Source organism: Notolepis coatsorum, assembly GCF_963971535.1.
Source record: "Notolepis coatsorum genome assembly, chromosome: 2".
Taxonomy (NCBI): domain Eukaryota; kingdom Metazoa; phylum Chordata; class Actinopteri; order Aulopiformes; family Paralepididae; genus Notolepis; species Notolepis coatsorum.
In genome coordinates, this window is record NC_140166.1 from 71,521,234 (window position 1) to 71,541,872 (window position 20,639).

The 20,639-nt window shown below is 42.4% G+C and overlaps 1 protein-coding gene across 1 annotated transcript; it reads left to right on the forward strand.

The window, feature by feature from the left end:
• Nucleotides 1-23: 23 nt before the first annotated feature.
• Nucleotides 24-19,032, forward strand: pdcd2 (programmed cell death 2). Its single transcript, XM_084307449.1, has 8 exons — nt 24-498; nt 1,417-1,525; nt 5,625-5,681; nt 6,223-6,411; nt 6,940-7,116; nt 10,896-10,996; nt 14,007-14,120; nt 16,302-19,032. The coding sequence occupies exons 1-8, from the start codon at nt 286-288 to the stop codon at nt 16,458-16,460; spliced, it is 1,119 nt and encodes a 372-aa protein (XP_084163575.1). The 5' UTR covers nt 24-285; the 3' UTR covers nt 16,461-19,032.
• Nucleotides 19,033-20,639: the final 1,607 nt, after the last annotated feature.

Below are 20,639 nucleotides of genomic sequence, written 5' to 3' on the forward strand. Positions count from 1 at the left end.
CCCGAAATTATATAATACTTCAAAAAGGGAAGAAAAACATCTGATAAAAATAAACAGGAGGGGGAAAAAATAATAATTTAGTCTATTGCATTACTAGTATACTACAAGGCTAATACTACTAGCTACATTTTAATGTAATCTAAAATCTAAAAAACAGAGATGTGGAAACATCACCTAAATTACTTTGTTTCTTCCGGGCGTATTTCAGAGTAGTACAGAGAGCAGAGTAAATATATGAGACTGATAGGATATTAGATATTTGTATATATAGCCCTACTCTTAAAAATGGCCAAGAATAAAAACGACGCGTCAACAACAGAAAAGAGAGAATTATTACTGGGATTCCTGGAAGACGCCGAGCCGTGGCAGCTCCGGAGCTCGCAGTTCCCCAGTAAGGTCGGGGGGAGACCGGCGTGGCTGAGCCTGCGGGACGTGCCTTCTCTGGCCGCCGGCTTGGAGTGCGAGATATGCCGATTGCCCATGGCCTTCCTCTTGCAGGTTATTATTATTATTGAAACATTTTATTCATCGGTGTTTGTAGTTTATTGAAACTGTTCTGAAATATCTATAAATAATAAATCCCCATAGAATTGTTTACAGAGTGGTATTGTCTGGTGTGTGTGTGGGTTGTAGTTAATAACTTATATGATGAATCTCTCCAGATCTCTCTTAGCAGAGCCTGAGTTGTGGCCAGCAATAGCAACCACTCCCCTATCCCCACTCAACTCCAAGTCCCCACACATCAGACCAAAACAAAAACAAATGTAAACAAGGTGCAGTACCAAGTGGACCTCTCCCCCCCATAGAGGGCATTACAGATTACACCTTTAATAAGATTTGCAATAATAACTCAACATGTCTAGTTCAACATGTCTATATTTACACCTATAGAATAACTGTACCTCCCTTGCAGTTACCTGCTGTGTTGATAATTTCTTCAGGGTAACACCATGTAATACCACATTGTAGATGTGTGTCACCCCATAATACACAATATCACACTGGTGGACATTATAAAAGAGCAGGACAAAAGCTTCATATCAACATTTTCATCAACATGTTAAACAGTATACACTACAGTGGGATACACATAAATAAACAGTGTGGGACTGGGAACACCACCAAAAAGAAGTGGGAAAAGCTTTGCTCTCCTTTCAGGATCTACCGTTTATATATATATATATATATTGTACCTTTTGTGTCATATTAGATCCCGCCTAAACATTATTGTAACAATTACACACCTAACCTAACTTATAATTGTTAAAAATAATATGCAACAATTTGGGGCCTCATCATGAATTAGTTTAATTGAATTATGGCATTTGGAAAAGGGTAGACATGTGCGATGCAGGGGGCTGGATCCAGTGCCTGGTTAATGATGTGCTCACTAGTGACTCTAGCTCCTTGCTGCAGGTGTACGCTCCGGCCCTCGGCCTGGACACAAGCTTTCACAGGACTCTGTTCCTCTTCTGCTGCAAGACGCCAGACTGCTTCATACGCAACGACAGCCACTGTGTGAAAGGTACCAGACAGGATCCTTGCTGTTCTTGGTATAGTCTTTGTGATATTGGTATTATGTCCACTTTCTTTCCCCTGGTTTTCTCTCATTTTCTTCCCGCTCTGTCCCTCCCTTAAAGGAACACACCAACATTTTGGGAAATTTGCCAGAGAGAGAGACAAGAAGATAGATACCAGTTTCCTCTCTGTGTGTGTTCAGTAGAAAGCTATCTGGCTGCATGTTAGCCTAGCTTAGCCTAGGCATTGTCCAACACCTCTCCCGAAGGCTAACCGGCCATGTCTGCTTCCATTCATTGTGCTAAGCTAGGCTAACATGCAGCCAGATAGCTTTCTACTGAATGCACAGAGAGGAAACTGGTATCTATCTTCTTGTCTCTCTCTGGAGAAGACGGTAAGCTAATTTCCCAAAATGTTGGCATGTCCTTTAACATAATCATGATCTTCCTCTCTTCTAAGGAGAAATCACAGGGAATGTCAACGTTTTCTGGTAGATCTTTTCTGTTCAAGTGTAATCCCATCCCATCTTCAGTGATCTGATATGAGCTAATGTTATCGAATGGAGTTTCTGGCCACTAGTTGCTGAAATTGGCGCTGTAGAGCACAGTAGGAGGAAAGGGGCCCCTCAATTGTAAATTGTATATCACACGTTTTTCTGGCACGTGCACGAGGACGCACATGCATGCCACGAGCACAGGGGTGACGTAGAAAACTAAAAGAGTGCACTGGATGCGAGTAAACATGCCCTTGTTCTTCAATTTGATTGGTTTACACACAATCTTCTAACAAGATCTAACAAGCTAACTGCCCAAAGGAGGTCAGACTCATTACAACTTTAACAAAACTGAAAGGGAAACTTAACACAGATAGGAGGTAAACATTGCAAGAGCAAAGAAAACTGTGAAAATGGACATTGCAGAGATTATGAGGTAGGAAATGTATCCATCTTGTAGCCTAGCTTGTAGAGCAGGGGTGGCCAACCAGTCAGAGACTAAGAGCCACAAAAATTACTGTGGTACCACAAAGAGCCACACCATATATACCAGCGTTTCTCAAACTTTTTTTCAGTCATGGCACCCTTCATGTGTTTATAGGTCCCACCCTCTGGCCTCTGAAGTTGCTAATGTCTTTTTTATTTGGGCCTCGCAGGGTTAAACTTTAACCTCTTAAGCCTGAGCGGTCCGGTACTGGACCGCAAATGACATCACGCCATAAATCCATCTCTACAGAATGTATGAATTAATGTTGCATTGTGTTTTCTTTTCAAATGTAGCCAAGAGTAAAGACCCTAACCCTGTCAAAACAGCAGTCAACGTGTATATTTTCAGCATTACGTTTGTTTACCAATGATTTTAACTGTTATTAGTGAAATATAAGATTATAGAAATCTCGGGGCATTGAGTCGGAAACCGGCACATATTGACGAGAGGAAGTGGCACAGGCAAAAGTGAGTAGTCTTTTGAAGGAAGAGACCCAGGGCTTTTGAATTCCGAAAAACTACACTACCCAGCTCACACCAACCCCTGTCAATCATCTGACTTCTGGATTCACTTTTTTATTTCTCGGGATTATCTCCCACAAACCTGAACATTATTGCCATAAAACAGAACGCAGTTAGTTCCTCTACCTTTCCGTGAACGTCTAGCAAAAAACAGCGTTGCAATCTGATGAAAAATGGTGGAGAAATCTACATTTAAAAAAAGTAACTGTACTTACAGTAGATTTCATTCACGGTTTGTGAATCACACCTGGTGATACTAAATCCAGATTGAACTCTGCCATTGGAAAGGGGAGATTTGGCCCGATCCATATATGTGCGACTTGGCCATATTAAGGTCATTTATAGGCCTGATATTCTATAATCATATTTCAAATTGCATGTGTCTGGATGGCAGAATTCAGTACTGGATCTACAAAACCTTCTTGATATTGATATTCTCCTTTGGTTCATTACAATTTACTCAAGCCTAGTAACGGACACAATATTTCTGACACTGGGAATACATTCCCTGAGATCCATAGATGTAGCTAGAATCAGATACCAAGAACATGCAAATGTGCCATTTAAATTTGTTCTATTTTTTTTTTTTTATGGATTGAGGAGCCGCATGTGGGTTGGCCACCCCTGTAATGTAGAGTGTGGCATTTCAGTCAAATGTGGTGTCTTTCTTCAGTTTACGTGGTGTGTAAGACACATTTTCAGATACACTGGAAGCCAATGGCAGTGGTGAATCGACAGGAACAAAGACTGCTATCCGGTCCTCTTAATGGAATAGAAAGAATAAGAAATCCTTTATTTATCCAGAGGGAAATTCAGCACTACAGATCGCTCACAGTTGAGCTTATAGGACTAGATATTACAATCCCTTAGATAATCAGCACTTTTTTGAATGGGGTAGTGGTAAAAGCTTCACTGGGGTCTTCAGGTGGGCACCCTCCTTCATTGGTGTTTCGTTGACAGGCCCACGACACCTCCGAAGGGCTCAACGGCAACACCTGGCGTCCCAGGTGTGCCCCCCTCTGCTTTTACCCCTCGATGGTCATTTTGCAGCCCAATTGGGGTCCTTTCTCTTAATCCATAGCCATCTGCTGCTTCGTTCGGCAGCCTCTGACAGTGTTTTGACAGCTTGTCGGAATGCCTGTCCTCGCACTCCCATCCCCTTAAGAAGCTTGGTTGTGGACATGGCAACAAATCCTCTAGAACCAACCTCCACCGGAAGCACCTGGGCACGCCAGCCGCGTTGTTCTGCCTCGGCTGCTATGTCGGAGTACTTCAGTCGTTTACGTTCATATGCTTCACCAACTGCAGCCTCCCATGGTACAGTTAGTTCCACAATGAATACAGACTTATGGGAGGTTGACCACAAGACCAGGTCCGGCCTGAGGTTAGTTGTAATGATCTCAGGCGGAAAGATTAGTTTCTGGTCCAAGTCAACCTGCATTCTCCAATCCCGGGCAGTGTCCAGGAGGGTTGCCTCCACTCTTGCAGATGGCTTTGCTGGGACCTGGGAGCTGTCCTGCTCTTACAAAAGAAGTGGTGTTTGAGTGTCTAGGCATTGGGGGAGGGAGGGCATTGTTGGTAGTTCTCCTTCCTTCCAGGGTGATTGCCAGTAAACATTTAGGTAGTCAAAACAAAAGTCACGAATAAGAATAAAGAATAAAATATGGTCCGGGATATACATTCTGGTATGTATATGCATTCTAAAATATAAAATATACAGCCAGAAATATACAGTAAAATGTACAGTAATAAGTGTCAAATTGTAAAGTGTCGATTTAAAAGTAAAGGTCCAGGAAGATTATGCTAAACTGTACTGTCACCACCCTGTGCTCAGTGATGCAGAGAGGCACAGTGATGCCTTATAAAGTCTGATGGCTTTCGGAATGAAGGACTTCCTGTGCCGTTCATTGTTGCATCTTGGGAGTCTTTTACATTTACATTTACATTTAGTCATTTAGCTAACGCTTTTATCCAAAGCGACTTACAAGTTCTGTACGACAAGCCATCAGGAAGGGCACAACTCTATCAGCTGAGCAACAATGTTTATCAAAGTGTTGAGTGCTACAGTGTAGGTTAGTTTATTAGGACAAGTGCATGACAGTACGGTTAGTTAGGGTTAGATTTTTTTATTTTATTTTTTTTTCAGATAATGGTTGAAGAAGTGCGTCTTTAGTCGACGGCGAAAGATTGGACGTGATTCGGCTGTCCTAACTGGGGTCGGTAGTTCATTCCACCATTGTGGGGCAAGGACTGAGAATAGGCGACTTCTCTTTGATGACCCTCCCGGAGCTTGGATAGGAGTGGGTCTGAGGCGGCCAGAAGATGCAGAGCGTAGGGGTCTTGAGGGTGTGTAGTTAGAGACCATTGACCGGAGGTAGGCGGGAGCAGTTCCCTTTGCCGCACGGTATGCTAGGTCGAGGGCCTTGAAGCGGATTTGTGCTTCTAACACTGAATGTGCTCCTTCTATGTGTCCGTGTGTAGTGGGTGGGAGGGGTTGTCCATGATGCCATTGAGCTTAGCAAGACGACTCCTCTCTGACCCAACCGCTAGAGAGTCCAGCTCCACCCCTACCACGTTAAGTCTTTTGTTTTCTCTCCCATATTAGTGTTCAGGAGCCAGCTGCCCAGGAAGAATGAGTTCTACCCCTATGACCCTCCACCCGGTTCGTATTGTATATTAACAATGGCGGCAGATATTTGCTTTACTCTTAAGGAGAATGTTATCTATTTTAAGAATTCATATATGTTCTTCCTGTGCTCCAGGACAGTCGAGTCAGTTACAGTATTTGTGAACATGCATCACTCTCCTAAGGCCAGAAACCAAAGGGAGCTGCAAGCTAGCCTAACGGACAGAGAGGAAATTGGTAACTATCTTCTTGTCCGACTCTGGAGAAGACGGTAAGCACATTTTCCATAATGTTGGCATGTTCCTTTTTTAATATGCTAGGGCTCCACAAAGTCAGTGCTCCATTCAGTGTCTATGGAGCAGCAGCCCCAGATTTTCCATCCAGCAGACATCACAGATTTGAGATGGGAGGGTTCTCTCTCTGATTTCTAGCTTCAGGACAGAGTGACTCAACTATCCTGGGGGCAAAGGAAGACCCTATGTGATTTCTTAAAATGGGTGACATTCCCATCTAGTCCTTTTGGCAAAATCATTCATATGAGTTGTAGTCATTGAACTTCCTCGTAATTGTGCTCCAGAGGACGGACCCCCCGGTGGCCCCGAGCCGGACCCCAGCGTGCTGCCTGTCTCCGGGGTGAAGTTGTGTCAGGTGTGCGGCTGCCCCGGGCACAAGGCCTGCTCCCGCTGCCACGCTGTCACCTACTGCAGCAAACACCACCAGACCATCCACTGGAAACACACGCACAAGAAGGAGTGTGGAGGCCAAGGTGAGGTGGACTCTGGGCCAATGAGTTGAGCTGCCCGAGACGGCTGAGAGGAAATGTTACTACGTTCATTATTAGGGTTGGGCACCGATAACCGGTTCTAATAGGAACCGGAAGTAACATATTTGCATTTCGATTCTTAAAATCTAATTTTTTTTAGGGTTAATTAATACCCTAGTTACAGTACAGCAACCAAATGAAACTGTATCAAGTCAACTGACAATGTGAATAGTATGAAAAACGTTTAGAACAGGAGTCGAAATGGAGAATCGGAAACGGAATCGTTCAAATCCAAACGATGCCCAACCCTATTCATTATCTACATTATTATTAAACGGCATCGCATTGCAGTGTTTTCCTTCATTTGTGAGCTCATAACAAAAAAATCATGACATGAAAATAAAGAAAAGATAAATCGCAACACATTTTAGGAAAATGTCTGATTTTTTTCTTTTTTTTTTAAATACGACCTAAAAGATAATTGAGTGTTTTTGAGAAAGACTAATGTTTTTACTGCATCTCTCTTGGTAGAGTCTTCAGGTGTCACAGACTCTACGTTCTTATTCCCTGAGTCTGAGCTGGTCACTGAGCCAGAGGCGGAGGAGGGAAAAGAAGAAGAGGAGGAGGAGGAGGAGACTGGGTACAAAGGAGAGGAAGTGGAGGAGAGGAGTGGACAGACCAGTAGTGATTGTCCCTCTTTAGCAGACAGTAAGGCTTTGTTTATACCTGAACAAACTGAATACTGGCACTCACAGATCAATAATCTTGTTATTTATTATGAGCAAAAAATTAACGCGTTGCAGCTAAAAGCTAAAAGCATCACCAGCAAGTTGCTGATTTTGTGATTTGGGTTTTTCACAATTCCTCAGAGAAATCACACAAAGTACCTTCCAAATTGTGAAAAACCTCAGTGACTTCTACTAGCATTGCTAATAAACGTTAATAATGTCATCTTATAATCATTTCAAAAGCCAGAACACTGGTGCAAGTGGTTTATGATTAGACTGAACTGAATGACTATTGGAATGGATGGAGTGGCAGTGAAAGGGTTAACATTCTGTGTATTGTCGCAGTGAAAGGGTTAACCGTTTGGCAGTGCCGCAGTGAAACCCCGGGAACACCACCTGACAGGCCAAACCCATCTGATTGGCTGATTCTTGTGGGCCTGATCGGCCCGGTACCGGTAGGAGATTTATGTCACGTCATAAATAGATCAATACAGTCCGTATCAAGTAATGTTGCGTTTCTTTTTCAAATGTAGCCAAGAGTAAAGACCCTAACTCTATCGAAACAGCAGTCAAAGTGTATATTTTCGGCACTACGTTTGTTTACCAATGATTTTAGGGATGCTCGATATCGGCTTTTTCACCGATACCGATATATGCAGGGTTCCCTCCCCCCCCTCAGAATTTGTTCTTACTTGCTTGCCTTGGTAAATAAAGGTTATAGAAATGTAAAAAAAAATATATATATATATATATATATATATTATTTTTTTAAACCGATACCGATATTTTCCGATATCACATTTTAATGCCAATGTCGGCCGATAATATCGGACATCCCTATTAGCGAAATATGAGCTTATAAAAATCTCAGCATTGCACTGGAAAACGGACGAGATTTAGACACGAGAAGAAGAAGCACTCATGACATTGTTGTAGTAAGAAAGAGGAGACCCAGGGCTTTCGATGGACGTAGACATTTCATAAAACGACACTACCCAGCTCACACCAGCTGCCAACAACGGAAGTCCAACCCTTTTTCACATAATTATTCGGATGAGATTTTCGTGATTATATCTCACGGGTTGAACAAACCTGAATGTTATTGCCATAAAATACAACGTATATTGTTTCTTTACCTTTTTGTGAACGTCTAGAAAAAAAAGTATACAAAAGTAACTGTACTTACAGTAGATTTCATTCACAGTCTTTGCTGCCCTGTAACGGGCGCCTGGTGGTACTAAATCCAGATTTAACTCTGCCCGATCCATAGATGTATGACTTGGTCATAATACGGTAATTTATAGGCCTGATATTCTATATTCTATATTCATATTTCTAATTGCATGTGTCCGGATGGCAAAATTCTGTACTGTATCTACAAAAAAACCTGTAAATCATCTGCCCTTTATTCATTTGCTTCGATTTTTAGTATACTTGATCTGAAGAAGGTGCTGAATCAGCTCAGTGGCAATTCTTCACTTTTGGTCAATGTTAACGTGGGTGTTATTCACCATCAAAGATGAAAAAAAAATAAAATTAATATTCTCCTTTTCATTACAATTTACTCAAGCAGACATAATATTTCCAACACTGGGAATACATTCCCAGAGGTCCATAGACATGCATTAAAGCGTTCCGTCTCCAGACGGATTTCCGTCAATTTGATTGGGGAGATCCGTCCATTTGATTCGCATTCTGACGGAATTGGCTACCTGGTATAATATGATTTGTAGATGCATACAGATTGAAACAAAATTGAGCCAATCAGAGGCGCCAAATATGAAAAAGGGCTTTTTTTTCCTATCGCACCTAGCAGTCATCATCACTTAGCGACTAGAGAGACAGGATTACGCTGCTCACTCCGGAGGCTCGCTCCGCGGTTGCAGCTGCAGGCTATTGGGCGAGTGACAATTGCGAGGTCTGAGAAGTTTGTCCGCCACATGGCAGGGTAACAAAATAGTCATGTAAAATAATTAAAAACTGCGGTGTGTTTTGGTTTTATGAGTCGCCTTTTTTGCAGCCTCACGCGTCAACTCTGCTTGTTTACCGACGTCACTCACAGCCACCACGCTGCTTGCACTCGCTGCTATATACCGATTAGCTAACGTTAGCTTAATAGCGTCGGTTAAATGGAAGGAGTAAGCCGGCCACTAAAAAGAGAACCCACCGCGGGTTTCTCAGATGAAAAGGATCAGCGGTGATCCAACAAAAAGTTTCGAGAGGAGAGGACGTTTGAAGAGACTGGCTAGGCAGCGCTACTGGGGGCTGTAGTGGTGAGTTGTTAACTTGTTCCATGTGCCGCAACGATGTCAAAAATAAAAACAGAAACAACACGTTTGTCATTGTCGTGTTACTTCACAGTACAATATGTGAGTCCCCTGCTGTGGTTGTGAGTATACGTTTATTAGCTTAACTCCGTAGCAACATCACACAGGTGTATCTGTAGACAGTCTCCTCCCCACCGTATATATTCTCTCCCCACCGTATGTATCTTTTTTCTACCACCACCCCCTCCTAATGTACAGTCTCCTCCCCATATGTATATAATCTCTGTTAGGATCTATGGGTAACGGTACTGTATATTTTCTCCCACCCACCCACCCCCTCCTAATGTACAGTCTCCTCCCCATCATATGTATAATCTCTGTCAGGATCTATGGGTAACATTACTGTATATTTGCATATCGTATATGTCACAAATGTAACGGTACTATATACCTGTAGTATGTCCCTATGCCATAAATGTCATGATGTCAATGTCATGCATGTCATAAATGTCACTATGAATTGAAAATGGGGGACCCTGATGATGTAAACAAGACAAACGTCTTTCTCTGGTCTGCATCCCCTTAACAATTGTGTGTATTGAGCCATACTGTATTGTACCCATTCTGCAATCGGTTAAATATTGATTGATTGTTATAACAGATTGCAGAATGGGTACAATACAGTACAGCTCAATACACACAATTGTCAAGGGGTTGCAGACCAGAGAAAGACTTTCCTCTCGTTTACATCAGGGTCCCCCATTTTCAATTCATCATAACATAATATGACATACATGACATACAGATAGATAATACTGCTACATCTATACATTTATGACGTACCAGATTTACAAATACAGTATTGTTTGTGATACAATAAGAGTCTAAAAAAGAGAGCATATACATTTGACGAAGAAACTGTACATTGGAGGAGGTTGGGTGGAGGGGGGGGGGACTGTACATTGGAGGTGGTTGGGGAGGGAAGGGTTGGGTAGGCGGGGTGGGGGGGTAACTGTACATTGGATTATCGACGAAACCGAAACAAGTAGGCTCCCTTAAAACGCCAACGCTATTAAAAAGAAATACAGTGGAGGTTAAAATAAGAATATGACTTGGCCTGAAAAAAATGTCAGTCAGGAGATTTCTTTTTGCTTTAATCCCTGTCCATGGATGTCCCTAGATAGATGTCCCTAGATACCAAGAACATGCAAATGGACTTTGTAGAAGTGGAGCAATCTTCCATTTACTTGGGTATGTACCTTTAGGCTAATATTCTGAAAATATGGCTAGGACTTAAGAGGTTAAAGCTGCAGGTACCTCTGGGAAGTGGAAAACATTTGTTGCCCGTGCTATGGGCAAAGTTCAAAGTATCCAAAGTTGCCTACTGCAGCTTTAAGAATGCATCAGTAAAAGAACAAGGGCAGTAGAACAAGGACACCAGGAGAAGGACACATGGCTGTACTTTTCACCTGTCTCATCTTCTCCCCACTAGGTCTGACGGAGACGGACCTGGAGGACATGGCAACGCATGAGACTGAAGACAACAAGGTCTTCCAGAAGTTTAAAAAGAGGATTGCTGCTGAGCCACACCAGGTGACACAACACATAATGGAACAGATAAAGGAAATTGCATCCATTCAAAGCATAGTCAAAGTTACTTAAAGGGATAGTTCAGATTTTTGGAACCCTAGCCCTATTTGCTACTTCGTTGTCGAAGACTGAAGCCAGCTGAACTCTACATCACAGCGCACACAAAGTAGATTTCACGCCCTATTTGCTACTTTCCAACTACGTTGTCGAAGACTGAAGCCAGCTGAACTCTACATCACAGCGCACACAAAGTAGATTTCACTTGTCTTCAGTCAGCTTGTACAGACAGGAGCATGACCCCATTGGCTTTGCATTGGTTTGTGGCCAACTATCCAGGGCTAGTATGAGGAATAGCGTGGATTATGCTGAGGAAGGACTCTACAGATCGACAACATCGTTTGTGAATGGCAAATAGGGCTAGGGTTCCATAAATCAGAACTATCCCTTTGTTCTATTCATAATGGAGCCAGAGGTTGATCTGTGGCTTAGTGGCCTAAGGCCAGGGGTGCGTTGATGATTTCATAGCTGGTTGCACTGTGTTTTAATGACGCCACGTGCACGCACGCTCCCGGGCGCGTGCGCATAAATGTTCCCTCACGTGCGCACAGACTCAAGACAATGCCTAATTGCCTCTAGGAATGGAATGTAACACATTTCATTCAGAAGTTGTGTGAATGAATGTATCTGAGGACGTATTTAAACACACCTGACGACCTGAGCTATTGTTATGCAAAGTAGCCAGGTCACAGGTGGGTACTTGGCGAGTTGGCGCATCAGTCGAGTGCAGTGCATTCCTGTGTGCATGTGCGTGCACGTGCTTCTCCTCACAGAGCCGGTTGCTCGGCATGCAACCCCGTCCCATGACCAACGCACCCCTGCCTAAGGCACACAACGTGGATTCACAGCATTGTGAGTTCAACTACTACTTATGACATCATGTTGAATGGTAGCCTCTCTACTTATGACATCATGTTGAATGGTAGCCTCTCTACTTATGACATCATGTTGAATGGTAGCCTCTCTACTTATGACATCATGTTGAATGGTAGCCTCTCTACTTATGAGATAATGTTGAATGGGAGCCTCTCTACTTATGACATCATGTTGAATGGTAGCCTCTCTACTTATGACATAATGTTGAATGGGAGCCTCTCTACTTATGACATAATGTTGAATGGTAGCCTCTCTACTTATGACATCATGTTGAATGGTAGCCTCTCTACTTATAACATCTTGTTGAATGGTAGCCTCTCTACTTATGACATCATGTTGAATGGTAGCCTCTCTACTTATGACATCATGTTGAATGGGAGCCTCTCTACTTATGACATCATGTTGAATGGTAGCCTCTCTACTTATGAGATAATGTTGAATGGTAGCCTCTCTACTTATGACATCATGTTGAATGGTAGCCTCTCTACTTATGACATAATGTTGAATGGGAGCCTCTCTACTTATGACATAATGTTGAATGGTAGCCTCTCTACTTATGACATCATGTTGAATGGTAGCCTCTCTACTTATGACATCATGTTGAATGGGAGCCTCTCTACTTATGACATCATGTTGAATGGTAGCCTCTCTACTTATGAGATAATGTTGAATGGTAGCCTCTCTACTTATGACATCATGTTGAATGGTAGCCTCTCTACTTATGACATAATGTTGAATGGGAGCCTCTCTACTTATGACATAATGTTGAATGGTAGCCTCTCTACTTATGACATCATGTTGAATGGTAGCCTCTCTACTTATGACATCATGTTGAATGGGAGCCTCTCTACTTATGACATCATGTTGAATGGTAGCCTCTCTACTTATGAGATAATGTTGAATGGTAGCCTCTCTACTTATGACATAATGTTGAATGGGAGCCTCTCTACTTATGACATTGGTTAATGGCCTCTCTACTTATGAAGGAAAAGTATACCTAAGTATATTTTCCTAAAGGCATACTTTGTGTACGTTATATATATATTCAGAAAGTGTACTAAAGTTGAGATCATTTAAACCCCTTACGTTGTACTTAGATTATTCAAGGTTGTCCTTCAGATGTGCTTAAATATACTGAAATGATCTAGATGTATTTCTGGTTACTTATGCTCACCAAAATAGTCCACTTTTAATAAGTTTACTAAAGTACAACTTAAGTTTGGTAAACATCATATTTAAAAAAGTATACTTAGACTACACTAGCATACGAATGACTATTACACTAAACATTAGTACATGAAAGTACCAAAAAGACATAGCAAAATGTATAAAGTACTTATGGGTAGAATGTAGAAATATACTTTTAACACAGTTAATATACTAGAACGTGTACTAGTATGAAAAAGATATTACATATTTTTGACTTTTTGACAGAAATACAAAAAAGAACGGAAGTAATGTTCTCTACCTGTTTCTATAACAACACAGTGCTGTTCTCTGTTGTACTTTCTCTCTGCCTGCCTGTTTCTATAACAACACAGTGCTGTTCTGTTGTACTTTCTCTCTGCCTGCCTGTTTCTATAACAACACAGTGCTGTTCTCTGTTGTACTTTCTCTCTGCTTACCTGTTTCTATAACAACACAGTGCTGTTCTCTGTTGTACTTTCTCTCTGCCTACCTGTTTCTATAACAACACAGTGCTGTTCTCTGTTGTACTTTCTCTCTGCCTACCTGTTTCTATAACAACACAGTGCTGTTCTCTGTTGTACTTTCTCTCTGCCTACCTGTTTCTATAACAACACAGTGCTGTTCTCTGTTGTACTTTCTCTCTGCCTACCTGTTTCAATAACAACACAGTGCTGTTCTCTGTTGTACTTTCTCTCGGCCTACCTGTTTCTATAACAACACAGTGCTGTTCTCTGTTGTACTTTCTCTCGGCCTACCTGTTTCTATAACAACACAGTGCTGTTCTCTGTTGTACTTTCTCTCTGCCTGCCTGTTTCTATAACAACACAGTGCTGTTCTGTTGTACTTTCTCTCTGCTTACCTGTTTCTATAACAACACTGATGTTCTCTGCAGGTGCTGCGTTACTGTCGAGGTGGCTCACCTCTCTGGGTCTCCTCCCAACACGTGCCCTCCGATCACCACATCCCACAATGCACATGTGGCGCTAAGCGGACCTTTGAGTTCCAGGTAACGGCAGACGGTTCTGTTGTACTCGTCTCTTCTCCCTTCCTTCCTTTTCCCTGTCATGTACTCTCCTTCATCCCTGCTCCCCTCCTCTTCACTAGACTCCAGACAAGTCTTGACTACTGCGTTGTCACATTGAGTGCTGTTGTGTTTACTGCACCAGCTCAGTGTTTCCTCATTGTGTTGCCTCTGTGTCCCAAGTCTGTGTGGACTCTACCTGTGGCAGCATACGAAGTGTGTGTGTGTGTGTGTGTGTGTGTGTGTGTCTCTGTCTCTGTGTGTCTTTTTGTCAGACCTCACTATTAAACAGGCTATTATTGTAGGGTAAATGCCTGGTAGTGGTCAACTGCGGAAAACGGCCAACATCGACCCAATTTTTAATTCGACCACTAGCTATAAGGCACTTTGGATAAGTGTCCTTTCAAAAGCATATCTCCACCACATAGCAGCAGCAAGACAATGTTGATCTTGCAGTGAATCCACTCTATGTTTCTAAAATGACCTATCAAGTAATGTCCTATGAATGCTTGTGTATCTAGGTCAGGGGTCGGGCAACCTGCGTCTCCGGAGCCGCATGCGGCTCTTTAGCCAATCAGCTGCGGCTCCCTGGCCAAAATATATATTTTTTTTAATAAAAAAAGAATTAATTTCTTTTTTGTTCTCTTATTTTGGAGATCGATGTCATACTGTGACACTGAAATGAAAAGATATTTCATCAACTAAAACAGTACGTCACACCCCGCGCCTCTCCCTGCCGTCTGCAAGTGGCTAATCTTTTTTTTTATCCACTTTTTCTCCCATTTTTCTATTTTTCTCCCATCCCAATTTCGTATCATCCAATTCAACCCTCCCCTGTCTCGAACGCTGTTTCTTGCCTCCCACAAGCCGGCTGCAATGTGGACTAAGTCATACATAGCACGAGTCCCCTCCGATACTCGAGGTAACAGCAGTCGCATCTTTTCACCTGTGCGGCGCAATCTTTCAGCGTCAGGGGTCTGCGCTTTGGAGGGGCGCCGCCCCCATCGCTTCCTGATTCTACTGCGCAGGCGCACCAACCGACCTGTAGGAGTCGCTGTCCACAACGCCCGATCCCCACCCATCAGTTTCCCACCCCCTAATACTGCCAATGTGTATTCGTACGGACGACCAGCTAAACTGAAAGCAATGTGGAGCGCTGGGCTCGAACAGGCGAACCCAGCGTCTCCAGTATTCGTGGTGAGCGCCTTGCCCACTGCACCACGTACTACAAGTGGCTAATCTTGAGTTTCCGACCCCCAGTAAGCTAACCATGGATAAATCCAAAAAAAAGGAAAGTCTGAAGAAAATAGAGGGTTTAATTCAGCGTGGACAGATTAATTTGCTTTCACGACTAACGATGCAGGCTTACCTGTATGCCTGATATGTGGTGCGAAATTTGCGAACAACGAAAAATTTACTTTTTATTTTATAGATTTTCCACAAATAAGGGAAGGACTCAAATAGAGCTGCATAGTTCAGGGATTTATTTCAAAGTAGGTCTACAGATGCCAGTGTTTTTTCTCCTTTTCTGTGTTTTATTTCAAAGTAGGTCTACACATGGTAGTCTTTTTTCAAAGTGGACTACTTTTTATTTTATAAATGTTCCACAAATAAGGGAAGGACTATACCTGAATAGTTCAGGGTTTTATTTCAAAGTCAGTCTACAGACACCAGTGTTTTGTCTCCTCTTTTGTGGTTTATTTAAAAATAGGTCTACACAGACAGTATTTTTTCTCCTCTTCATAAGAGTTTGAGGTTTTCCTTTGTTATAACAGGTAAAAACAGCAATAAAAAGATTTTTTTTCTTTTTGTTGCTTTATAATTCCATTAATGCAACAAACTGTGTGCTATAAGTATAAAGTATAATAAATCGCAAATTACTTTGGGTATGCAATTGTCAGGCGTTTTATGCTAAATGTGGGGTATGCTTGGGGATATATAAAACGTTATACACTGTTATCTTCATTTTAAGGGTAAATAGGTTGTGCGGCTCCCTGAGCATTTTATTTCGTGGGAGGGGGGAAAAGTGGCTCTTTTGATAGTAAAGGTTGCTGACCCCTGATCTAGGTGATGCCACAGCACCCGGTCTGTGCACCAAACAGGAGCTAGAATATAGAAGAACTCTTTCTATGGTATATACATCTCTATCTCTCTCTCTCTCTCCAGGTGATGCCCCAGCTGTTAAACAGTCTGCGTGTGGACTCCACAGGAGTTAGTATTGACTGGGGGACACTGGCTGTCTACACCTGTGCCAACAGCTGTAACCATGACGACCGCTACTGCCCAGAGTTCATCTGGAAGCAAGACTTCAGCTCAGACATATGAATCCAATATATTATATAGACTCTTTGTAACATGACAACATAAACGTTCTAAAACGGAGCCACGTTTACCTCCTGTTGCAGTGTTTGCTATTAGGGCGGCACAGTGGCTAGCACTGCTGCCTCACGGCAAGAAAGTCCTGGGTTCGAACCCCAGCGAGGTCTGTGTGGAGTTTGCATGTTCTCCCTGTGTTCGCGTAGGTTTCCTCCCACACCATAAAGACATGATGAAACAGAGCTCATTAGCAAATTCTGGCCACATTTACATTGATGTGGAAACTGAAGATGTTGATTAATGTGCACTGACCCTGGTTAAAAAATAAATAAATAACAAACTCAAACTTAATACCTTGGGCCAAAGCTGTTCCACCTACCAACGGAATTCGTCTGAAAAGGATTACCATACCAGTACGCCTATATTCTAATACCAACGCAGTTGTGCGTTTTGCAAATCTGATTGGCCACTGACGTTTCACCAATCGTGTGACGGCAAGTTCTTTCGACCGACAGTTAAGCCTAGGCACTCTTTCGAAGTTGGTTAAGGTTAGAGTTTGTCTTAGAGCATGGCGATAGAACGCCAGGTAGTTTGCAGGCTGTTCGACGCGGAAATGGGCAAAGACACAGCTCGTCACGCGATTGGGCAAACATGTCACATGACCAGAAACGTCAGTGGCCAATCAGATTCGCAAATCGCACAACTGCGTTGGTATTCGCATAGACGCTACCAGTACAGTATGTCCTGTTTGTGTGCTCCGTGGAAACTATAGGTAAGTTCTTAGGGAAATGTGACTTTGCATTTGACCTGCTTGCAGTCAGTGGGTAGAAACACTAGCAGTAACAAAGTAAATGATTAAGAACACGCAAACTATGACTTTTTAGATGACTACGATTTTCTACAGAATTCTGCCAAATATGTGTTTCTGTCCACTTTTGGTTTTGCTTGTGGCTGAACTATAATAGCAATGCTTATGTCACAACTCGGCATCTCATTTCCTCAGACATTGTTTCTTGGACGGCTGGTCATGTGATATGATCTCTGTCCAGAATCTTAATTGATCCAATGAAGCCAACGCCACATGACTGCAGAAATATCCTGGACCATACAGGTGCAATGGTGCATAGAATGAGTACTTCTGAACAAATCCCGTTCCTCGTGGCCTGACGCCATGTGGGTCAGATGATCTTCTACAACATGTGTACTGTCTACTGCCACCTAGAGGCTCTAATTTATTCTCTAATGAGGTTACAGATTCCAATCACTCTTTCCAGTTTCCACTAAGTGGCAGTAATGATCCAGCCAGCCTTATTTTTTTCCGTAGCCGCATTTTCCGGAGACGCTCTCTGATTGGCCACTTCATGTGACATGTGTGCCCAATCGTGTGACGCCTGTTTCTACACCGGTTAAGCTTAGGCACTCTTTCGAAGTTGGTTAAGGTTAGAGTTTGTCTTAGAGCAGGGCGATAGAACGCCAGCCCTGATTCCAAACTCTAACCATAACCAACTTCGAAAGTAAGCTTAACCAGTGATAAACTAGGCGTTACTTAGGTCGTTTGCTGCCGTTAGACCCGGAAATGGGCAAAGACACAGCTCGTCACGCGATTGGGCAAACATGTCAGTGGCCAATCAGAGAGCGTCAGTCAGTGGCCAATCAGAGAGCGTCTCCGCAAAATGCGGCTACGGAAAAAAATAACTCATCCAGCCACCACTGAATCTCCAATATGGAAGAATCAGTGTCTTCTGGGTAGAAATTCAAATTTGCCTCTAATGGCAGGGTAGCAGTGAGAGTGCTTTGGCTGTATTGTGTAGATTGGTGCTCACTCTTAATGCATCTCTATGCCCTGGGCCTAAACGGTCTTCCACCAAAGAGTCTGCAAAGCTATTTGACTGACAAACTCATGAGTCAGAAATGAGGAGGCTGGTTTCAGAGCCTGTGCATTCTGCGTCCCTTCAGCTGAGATCTGATCTCAGGCCAGCAGTTAAGATTATCAAAATTGATTTCCAAATGTACTAAAAGGTAGAATCTGTAATGGTGTCAAACAGCATCCAAAAGTTTGGTATTGTTTGCTTTCTTTGCTTTCGTCTGATGTGCGGCCAGCAGTAGCAACAACTCCCCTATGCCCACCCATAGACCAAACACAGAAAATGTAAACAAAGTGCCCAAGCGGGCTCTTTTTTGTCTGAAATATATGCTAATCTAACAGAAAATTCCCCAAATGAATGTTGATATGTAACATTTGAATAAAAATCTACATGTCCAATAATATGTGTCCATCATGTTACTTGGTCTCTTTTTGAATAATCTTTTCCTTTCAAAATTATTCTAATCAATCTTTCTTTCTGTATCATGGGTCAGGTGATGATGACCCCGATGACATCACTGGTGGCCATATTCAAACTAATTTACCCTCAATAACTAAATGCATGTGTGCAAACGAGTTTTGAGAGTTGTGTGAGATTATGTGCAAAATAAATCTGCATTCAGTCTACCTGTAAATATTAGGTCTGCCCAGTCACTTTTAAATCGCTGCTAAAAACACATGTTTTCAGCCTGGCTTTCTAAATCCCTTGTACAGAGTATCCGCTTAGTTTTAATGTATGTTTTAAATAGCTTGATATGGTTTTTAAGTATTGTACCTTGATTTTTATGTTCCGCACTTTGTCAACTGCTGTTGCTTAAAATGTGCTATACAAATAAAATGTACTTGACTTGACATTGTTTTTTGGTGAAGTGCCCCTTTAACAAATCTTTGTCATGACAATTGAGTCATGCGCCTTACCATCTGACATTTATTCAACTGTTGCTTTCTTAATAAAGTAGTGTCCATCGGAGTTTCATTCTCTCTGATTTGTAAGGCTGATGGACAATCGATTTTTACCAGATGTCTATAAACACAAGAACGGCTAAGGATTTTAATACTTTGTAGTAGAAATATATTCTCTGCTGCATAAAGAAATGACACATTTCAAGAGGCTTGTTCTGCAGATTGAATGCGTTTCCCCCTGTGCCACAAAGAGTTAAAAGAACACGCCAACATTTTGGGAAATTAGCTTATCATCTTCTCCAGAGAGAGACAAGAAGATAGATACCAGTTTCCTCTCTGTGCGTTCAGTAGAAAGCTATCTGGCTGCATGTTAGCCTAGCTTAGCACAATTAATGGAAGCGGACATGACCAGTTAGCCTTCGGGAGAGGTGTTAGTTGGACAATGCCGTGTTGGCGTGTTCCTTTAAGTCTTTCTGCAACTGGTAAATACAACAACCACACTACTTTAGAGCAGTGGTTCAACCTTTTCTTTTTTCCCCCCCAAGGACCACCAAATGGATAGAAATGTATGCTGTGATTTGATAAGGACCCCCATTTGATAAGGATTTGTCTCAGGGACCCCCATCTGAAAAGATTGTTATCGCATTTATCGAGATAAATGTACACAAAATAGTCACATGTACATATTCTTTCATAGGGCTACTGGCCCTATTTCTCTAGGGACCCCTTACAACCCCAAGGACCCCTGGTTGAGTACTGCTTTAGAGTATGTACACTAATGGAGGTCAAGTTACTTTGTTTTGACAATACACTATATTGACAATACAATATAAGTATGACCTCTTTACATTTAGATTTAGTAATTTAACTTGACATTTTTATCCAAAGCGACTTACAAGTTCTGTACAAGTCAGAAGGAAGGGTACAACTCTGGCAGCTAAGGGTAACATTGTTCGTCAAACAGTGTCGAACTGGTAATAATCGGTCGGTAATAATATAGGCAAGGTAGATTCCTTATAGTAGCAGAGTGCATAATAGTAAAAGACAGTACAACGGTTTTTATTTTATTTTCTATATTTAGATTTCAGATATTGATTGAAGAATTGTGTTTTTAGTCGACAATGGAAAATTGGTCAGGTTTCAGCTGTCGCAACTGGTGGGAACTGAGAATAGCCGGCTTCTCTTTGATGACCCCCCCGGAACTCGGATAGGAGTGTGTCTGAGGCGGCCAGAAGATACAGATCGTAGGGGTCTTGAGGGTGTGTAGTTAGAGACCAGAGGATGTGTAACAGTTGTGACATCGTCACCTTAAACTTCGATGCCCGAGGGAGTTTGCGGACGACACCAATCACCCTCACTGGACTCATCTCTGGTGGGGATGAGTCCGCCTACAGGTGGGAGATTGACCATCTGCTGACCTG